The sequence below is a fragment of the Austrofundulus limnaeus genome, unplaced genomic scaffold, assembly GCF_001266775.1.
Source record: "Austrofundulus limnaeus strain Quisiro unplaced genomic scaffold, Austrofundulus_limnaeus-1.0 Scaffold109, whole genome shotgun sequence".
Taxonomy (NCBI): Eukaryota; Metazoa; Chordata; class Actinopteri; order Cyprinodontiformes; family Rivulidae; genus Austrofundulus; species Austrofundulus limnaeus.
The window spans coordinates 768,058-776,556 of NW_013952511.1; the positions used below are offsets into that span (position 1 = coordinate 768,058).

General features: G+C 42.9%; 1 protein-coding gene across 3 annotated transcripts in view; it reads right to left on the reverse strand.

Moving 5' to 3' along the window:
- Positions 1–660: 660 nt before the first annotated feature.
- The window catches only part of arhgef17 (Rho guanine nucleotide exchange factor (GEF) 17), an 80,275-nt gene continuing 72,436 nt past the window's right edge, over positions 661–8,499 (reverse strand). For all 3 annotated transcript variants that reach the window (XM_014014037.1, XM_014014040.1, XM_014014039.1), the window contains exons 8-24: positions 8,107–8,216; positions 7,916–8,001; positions 7,094–7,212; positions 6,597–6,804; positions 5,859–5,932; positions 5,687–5,770; positions 5,501–5,604; positions 5,269–5,378; positions 4,979–5,098; positions 4,621–4,888; positions 4,460–4,546; positions 3,490–3,557; positions 3,210–3,358; positions 2,951–3,125; positions 2,617–2,712; positions 2,343–2,525; positions 661–2,236 (exon numbers count right to left, since the gene is read on the reverse strand). In XM_014014037.1, the coding sequence (XP_013869491.1) occupies positions 2,028–2,236; positions 2,343–2,525; positions 2,617–2,712; positions 2,951–3,125; positions 3,210–3,358; positions 3,490–3,557; positions 4,460–4,546; positions 4,621–4,888; positions 4,979–5,098; positions 5,269–5,378; positions 5,501–5,604; positions 5,687–5,770; positions 5,859–5,932; positions 6,597–6,804; positions 7,094–7,212; positions 7,916–8,001; positions 8,107–8,216 (2,250 nt within the window). In that variant the 3' untranslated portion in view covers positions 661–2,027. The remainder of the gene's footprint in view (positions 2,237–2,342; positions 2,526–2,616; positions 2,713–2,950; positions 3,126–3,209; positions 3,359–3,489; positions 3,558–4,459; positions 4,547–4,620; positions 4,889–4,978; positions 5,099–5,268; positions 5,379–5,500; positions 5,605–5,686; positions 5,771–5,858; positions 5,933–6,596; positions 6,805–7,093; positions 7,213–7,915; positions 8,002–8,106; positions 8,217–8,499) is intronic.

Sequence of the window (8,499 nt, forward strand, 5' to 3'; positions counted from 1 at the left end):
AGTTTTGAGATTTTCAAAATAAAGGTTTTGTCAGTGGACACGGCTCACTTAGTGAATAAATTCCCTCTGTTGTGGAGAATGTTCTACAGCCAGAAGAACACTAGATTTTAGATCAGTAAAACAAACAGTGAAAACAGGAATGAAATGGGGACGTTCATCATGAGAAACACTATCAATATATCACATATTTATCAGAAAAATATCTATTTCTCTGTCTTTCAATTTTTTTGGATGACAAAACACTCCCCCACCTGCAGATGTTAACTTGCTAGTTAGCAGCTAACACTGGCAGACGGCTCATCATCTCAACTTGTTTCAGAGGGAGAAAGATGCTTGTAAAGGTGGGAAAAGCTGAGGTGAAGAGCCCAGATGGCTGATAAAGTGCTATGAGGTTTTCAAGGCTTCGAAGGATCAAAGACAATCACGGCTTAACCCCCAAAGCTCGAGGCTAACACTTCTGTGTTTATGTTTATGTGTGCCAGGACAAGTCAGTCATCCTCCACCTTCACAGACATCTGTTGTGGAATCAGGTGAACGACTTTTTTTTCCAAGTGTGTGTGTCTGTGTGTGAAATGGCTTAACCGTTAGTCTTCTGAAGGCACGTGCATTACCCATCTGGTGAACTCTGTCTCTTGTGTGCTTCTTGAATAAAGAGATGCATTTTGTTACTGAATGATCACTTTTTTATTGAATTTGTATGGTTTTGCATTATAGTTATATCTTCTGTAGCATGAAATGACACACAAGACATATCTGAGTGTTTTGGCACATAAACAGGCAACACAGAGGTTGTGTTCAGCGTTGGTCCAAAAACCGGAGGCAAAACGGTGGAACTGATAAATCATCTTCTGTCTACATCTGCATCCTTTCCTCACCCCTAACATACAGTATATGTATCTGTGTGTCTGCCTGAGATAGACTATGGGCTTTTATCTACTCTCATAACTGAGCTGGAGACTTTTTTCCAGAAAAAAAAGGTGAAAAAAGCTACATCTTCTATAAATTAAGTGCTATAAAAYAAAAAATAGGCTGTGCTAAAATCCAAAAGCATAAATACTGTACATCACTATCTTTAACTGATACCACAGCCTGGCGTCATCTTTAAAGAGTCTTTTTTTCTTCTCTGAGAGAACGCTCAACTATGTTTTTATGGCAGAGAAACTCACACGAAGCTTTGGCATGGTCACTTTAAGGAGGAATGTCTCCAATGCACTTTTTTTTGTCCAACCAGTAGTTTGACACGGACACATTTACATGTTAATCATCTTTAACTGGCAGCAAAACCAAACAAAAATAGGAAAATAGAACGCTTTTATCTGCACAGAGCACACACTTTGACTCGGTGAGTAAGGCCATGCAATTATAGGTCGTAGTGTCATCGCATATTGCACTAAAATGATGCTCTTACTTATGCTCCCTCTACTGGGAAAACAGCAGACGCACATGTATAATCAGCAATGAAAAAATGAATCTTATTACAATCCTAACAGAGTTACAAACATCTGGAAATGTTCAAATTTGAGCAATCGAGTTTAAGACACTGGACATTTAGTTTTTACACCAATAATATCTCAGACCGCCCCAAATACTCCACTAGGTTTCAATTTCAGCAGAAAAATATAAGAACCAATTTAATATTGTTGCATTTTAAGCTATTATTTATGCTGGAATTTACAGTCTTTTACGTTCCAAAATCAGAGATTCTTTTCAAGATACACTCGATGCTTCAGTGCTGCTGCCATGCAGACGTCCTTCTCTTCATGGTCCTTACTCGTCCACTTCCATTTGTGAAAGTTTCGTTTATTCCTTCTGTTCTTTGTTTGTTAGTCAAAACTTGAGCTTGGAGACGTAGTCACATAAAAAAAAGGTTCTTGCATGGTCATATTCATTTTTAAGTCCAGAGAGGAGTGCTGTGCACACAGAGACCAGTGGACTGAGCAGGACACCGAAATGAAAACACTAAAAAGTGAGGATCRTTCAGGACAGCAGACCACTGCAGCTATAATGGACTTGGCTGTCTGATCATCTCAAACCCTCCAAAGCAACAGGTGGTTGGTGCTGTCGTCCCGCCCAACCGTTTCGCTGCTGTTGGTCAGCCTGAAGTCCTCGTAGCCGTCTCCACCAGAAATAACAAGATGGTTGGTTTTGGCAGGGATGTGGGCGGAGGCTCTGCGGTGCGTGGAGTCCCGCCGTTGCGAGTTCTTGTCRATGACGCCGCTGCTCTGAGACTGATTACCTGGAGTCAGGAAAAGACGGGTTTAAAAGTCAAGCATCAAAACCGGATGGAACGAAGCGCAGATTACGGCTCRGTAAATTGGCTTTTTGAGGTAAAGCTGTAAAACCTGTAGAGTCCGTTGCCGCCGGAGGGAAGTTCACGTCAAACCCCTCAGGCAGCTCGATCGACGTCAGGAACCGAACGTGTCCTGTGTGACCGTGAGCCGATCCCATCGGCACCAGAGGAGATTTCAGYGTCTCGGCACCGGTTCCTGACCTCACCGCTGGGATTGCCAGAGTRAGGACCACCCCTGCATAAGACCAACAACCCAACATAAGTATTCTTTTTAAATCCAGGGTATAAGGGTCAGTGAAAAGRGAGACTTTAAAGCAGTTACCTACCTGCACTGGTACCGATCCATAACAGATCCTTACAGGCCAGCAAGGCTGTGATTCTGAGACAGGCAGCTTTGTGCTGTCTGATGATKGCATCGGCACCTGAACAGAGCGGACAAGATTTAAACGGAAGAAAAAAATTTGTCTTCAACCAGTAGTTCCAAAAGTTGGGGTTGGGACACCGTTGTGGGTCCTGAAACCTCAAGGTGGGGTCTTGAAAGGATTTTTCAGAATTAACTACATTATAAAGCGACTAACAACAAAATTTCACCAAATTTCTCATCACTTCCAAGCTCTCCAGCTGTCCAGTACACTCTGCGTCAAGTGTCCACTTGCCTACCTGCGAGCATTTTGTGCACGGCGGGTGCCACGTCCACCTCCGTCAGGCTCTCCCAGCTCTGAGCGTGATACARCCGGACCTGCGCACTGCCCTGCAGCGCCAGCCACACGCCCTGACCGTACGACACCATGCAGGTCACGCAGCGGCTGCTGTCGGTGCCCACCTGGAACCAGTGCTGCGCAGACGAACGCAGAGWTAAACACGCAGCCCTGGTCTGCTTTATTTGGTTTACCTGTTTTTTTTTTATTTTTAGTTTCACCTCTTGGACCAGTGTCGACGTGTTGATGATGAGGACTCTGTTGAGCGAGCCACACCACAGTTTCCCTCCAACTGGGACCATTTTGGTGACCGGACTGCTGGGCGTACCAAGAATTAATATCTGAGACGACTGAGGGTCCCAAAAGCTACCTGCAGGTTTAGATCCAAAGTCACGACACAATGAGAAACGGCACTCTCAAACATTCAAAACCTGCTGAAATAAATAAAAATATGAATAATTTGTCACCACCAGGTTACGTCAGGGTAAGAGTCCAGCTCACCTGCTTCTCTCTGATAAACAACCACCTCTCCATTCGTTAAGGACACAAACACTTTGTTATCCAAATACCTGACGTGAGGGGGAAAAGAACAAGTATATAATTTACTTGATATATTGTAACATTTGCAACAAATGTCACCTTCACAATTCTTTTGAACTCTCTACATTCACACTGCAGGTTTTTGCTCACATCCAATTTTTTTGTGTGATTCAGATTATGTCTAAATGTGACCATCTCACTGCAGTGTGAACCGTCTATGGATGGATGAAAGACAACTGTTTAAACTATTATGAAAAGAGCTTGGGACAGATTTGACAAAAAAAATCTGATTCGTCATAAAAAGAAAAAAAAAATCCAATATTAGTCACATATGGGCAAATAGTATGATTTGGGCCACTTTTGCCTGCAAYGTGAAAGTAACCTTTGTGTTTCTCATTTCTTTAATGTTCTCTTTAAATGGTCTAAACATAAAACACAAATTTCAGTAACACTTCTGTTTTGAAAGATAAACGAAATAAAAAAAACATATTGTAAGAATATCATTTAATGAAACACTAACAACATTCCAGGTACTCGTTTTTCAATCTTATAACTTAAATAACTTGTTTTTCAAGTTTTTATCTCTAAATACCAAAGTGTGGTGCTTTTGGGGGCGGGGTTATCATCCTGGGATTTAGAAGATTTTGTCAGTGTAATGGCTATACAACAAACCAGTATGAATCTGAACCCACAGCTCAGGAATCTGATTTTAATTCTGATTCTGATGCTGAGGACTGTCCTGGTCAACAAGATAACGAGCTCATTGAGTTGGAAACATGGAACGTAAGAACCGATTACCCTGAGATCTCTGTCATTTTAAATGTACAAAATGGCGATTTAGTGCATTAATCTGAACTTCTGTTCTGTAAAAAAACRAATAGCATTTGTCATATTTTCATGGATCAGTGAGGTGGGGAGAAGGCAGCCTTACAGTATGCAGAGGATGGAGGCTGAGTGCTGCATCTTCATGCTGTTCTTACGGTTGCGGATGTTGTCTGAGGACTGGTACACGTGGATGCTGACGAAAACATTGCATCGAATTAGCGAAAAACGTCAGAACATAAACGAGGGGTTTCGATTTGYGTGCCGTACCAGCCGTCCTCCGTGCCCAGCCACACGGAGCTCTGRTAGGCCTCTGGGTCGATGCTGAGCAGGTCCTCCAGGCTGGCCCGGGTGAACGACCCCCGAGAGGACCGCCGCATGGCTCGCCCGTCCATCGGGCTCTCCGTGTTAGTGCGACCCCCTCCGCCCACTCCCAGCATCCCCGGGGCGCTGTAGGAGCTCGCGGCGGGGAACTCCTGCTCCTCCTCGCTGCTGGTGGTCTCCGTGGCCATGTCTTTGGAGCTCGGACCCTCGTCGTCTTTGGGGGCGAAGGTGAGAGAGAGAGAGGGAGGTTGAGGGGCTGGGGAAGATGAAGTAAATGTAGCGGAGACATTGAGCTTTGACTCACTGCAGTAGCTGGAGGAGATGGTGGAGCGACTGGCCTGACTCTGCAGAGTGGAGGAGGGGCTCGGTGAATCTTCGTCATCTGTGTCATCGCTGTCGAATGGCACGAGCTCCGCACCCGGGCCTGGGAACGAAGAAAGCACAAATCAGCAGAAGTTATTGCAAAAACAAACAAACAAACAAAAACAAACAAACAAACAAACAAACAAAAACAAACAAACAAAAACAAACTGAAAATAATGTAATCAGATCTTTAGGAAGCTGTAAACTGGTTCCCATGCGGCCGGAGCGGACCTGTCGGCTGCGTGGTCAGCTCCAGATTGGATGGAGAGATGGATATGTGGAGCTGCTGCTGGGCTGGACCCAGGGTCCCCAAGTTTGGGAACGGTTCAGACCCACGGTCCCTGAGAGGTCACATTTGTTTGATGTAACAGAACAAATAATAGAGGAGAGGAAAATGTTTTAATTGGTTCAGTGGGTTCAATCGAAAATGGTTTTGTGTGTGTGTGTGTGTGTGTGTTCTAACCTTCCTTTGAGTCCGGGAACGGCAGCGATACAAATGATTCTGGCCGAGCAGACGGCGATGCAGGCCTCCACCGTGGGCTCGTCTTTGATGTTCAACAAGCAAACCTTTGCAGAGACAAAAACTTTATAAAATCATCACTGAAAATCTTCAACAGACGTTTCCCGTCCGGCGCGGACAGACACCCACCTGTCCCACGTATCCGTCGCTGTTGCACACCCACACCTCACAGCCGCTGTCAGGGCAGCTGTGGCTGGGAGAGGCACAGGAGAACTGGAGACACCCAGAAAGAACAGCAATGAAAAAAAAAAAAAGAAATAAAAGCGTCTCACACGGCGTCCCTGTTTCCCATCGTTCTCACCTGCATCCCACTGCGGGTCTTCATTATAGGGATGGCCTTAAGGAACTCTGGGTCCCACTGGTCCTTGTTCATAGCTATAACCACAAAATAGAAATACAAATATGTGACCCATCACATCGAAACAAGGATTAAGTCTAAAAGTTGTATGTGGAGAAATAGGCAGATATAGTTTTGACTAAAATGCTTGCAAAAATTACATTTTGTCAAAATATAACAAAGAAATGTGTTATCAATATATCATTTCAATGAACTGTCTGAAATTTTATCCTAAAAATTTTTTTGAAGCACTTTTTTGAGCATTAGCAACCAAAAACCCAATTTTGAGGAAAAATGCCTTAAGACGTTGAGATTTTCCCTGTGAGCTATCAACGCTTTTGTTTCTTTCCAAATGGGAAATCTCAATATTCAAACACTATTTGAGGTTTCTTTTTTCAAATGACATAAAAAAAATCCTCAATGAAATTACAGAAAATTAGGATTTAGACCAAATATTTATGTATTATTGTAACCAACAAGACAAATGAAATAATATATCTGGATCTACTAATGATATCAGGATGATCTAAGTATCAAAATTTAGCTTTTAAAGCCAGGAATCTGAAAATATGATTAGGTCATTTTGACCAATTTCGACTTAATCCTCATTTCGATGTGATGGGTYACATATATGAAGCATCTTAGTGGAGATGGCCTTCTGAATTCGTACTCAGCGGTCCAACATTAGGTTTCCTCACTTACCGAGCTTCTTCTTGGCCTCTTCGAAGGCCTGTTCAAAGCTGGAGCGAGCGTCCGGAGAGCTGAACTCGAAGACGAAGGTGCTCTCGGCAGAGGTGGTGGTGAACTCCAGCTTGGTGGGCAGGAACGTCATGCTGAAAGCCAAAGATTGCTTCTCTGACAGTTCTTTGTGCACAGACGCCATCAGGTCTTTTATGACCTCATCTAGGGACTGAAACAAGCAAAGGAGGGAACAAAAAAAACGATGGATCAGAAGAAAAAAATATGATTTGGCGGCTTAAGGTAGACATGTTTTAAAATCCTTCTTCTTTACATTTTAATCATTTGGCTGGGGTCTATATAAAGTGGAACTGCAGTGCAATGCTATTTTCTGCAATCCTAGTGACTCCAAGCACACAACAAAATGTATTTAACAGCTTAAAAAAAGTGGACTTTGCACGATATGCCCTCTTAAAAATACACAAATGCAACAAACAAAACTGATCCAACATCCACAGCACCTGATGTGGGAAACTGAGGGTCTCTGACAGTTTGCTGATCTGACCCAGTGTGCTCAGATCTTCATCCAGTCGACTGATCAGCTTCTGGATGCTCTCTTTGTTCGTCGCCTGAGCCGAGCCTTATTGAAAAGAGACAAAGCAAATAGCAAACACATCAAGAGTTACGAAAAAACAACACAAAAAGATTGGTTAAAGAAATGGATGTTTCTTGTGGATTGTCAAGACAGAGTTTTAAAGTATGTGCTAAAAATGATTGTCAGCTACTACCACACCAGATTTTTGTTTAATATCCGTAAAAATGACTGCGTTCTAGCCATTTTTGTTTGTTTTGTTTTTAGCAATTAGTGAGTTATAAACATGAAGTTATCAGAACAAAACAACTCGGGCTACATGTAGTTTGAAAMGTAGTCAGAAATATTCAGATTTAAATGGCCTAAATTCTGTTGTTTCCACACGTGCGACCCATATGTGATTCTTTTTTAGGACAGTCTGAAAGTGACAAATGTGGCTTTCAGTCGCTCCTGTTCCAGAAGTGCAATGGTGCACCAGAGTAGGCAGCGAGTGTAAACACTGGTGGAAACAAGCACGTCAGATAATAATTTAGTTGGCTATGATTGCACAACAACATCAGAATCGATCCACACGTGCTAACGTGCATAGCGTCCATATTTACTTCTGTCAGCACAGCATGCTGCGTGTGACGCCACGTCTTTCTGTGCACACGTGGGTCCCTTCAGAGCCGCGGACTGTTCCGGGAGGTCGCATTTAAATTAGAAAGCGAATGGCCACGCAGAAAAACACGATCTGAGCTTTAAGTCTTACTTTTCACCACCTCCACGTCCTCAAGAGGAAGCTTCCATAGAAACTTGTATTTGCTGGACGTATCGATCACACTAGCAGCAGAGTATCTGAAAAACACAAGACGGAGAATTAAAAAAATAAAGGAACAGTTTCTCAACAGCAGGGGGCAGTGTGGTTTAGAAACGGTGCTGTGATTRTGGGTGTGTGCATACAGGCTCATTGAGCTGCGTCTTAATGACCCGGACTTCCTCTTCAGAGTGGTGCAGATGATCAGATCACTGAAGAGGAAGAGCGAGCGGTCTTTCTTTCCGCCCACCATCTTCTGCAGAGAGACAGGAGCAGCTCAGAAAACTCAGACTCCTAATTATAACTTTGATTTTTTTGCCCCTTTTATATAAGTAAGTAAGTAAGTAAGTAAGTAAGTAAGTAAGTACGTAAGTAAGCTTTATTTCTATAGCACCTTTCACAGACACAAACACCACAAAGTGCTTAACAGAGAGAAAAATAACTAAAAATAATAAAACACAGATCACATATATAAAAAAACAATTAAAACACTGTAAAAAGCGCACTTAACTCTAATGGGTAAAGAGAGTAAGATGAGC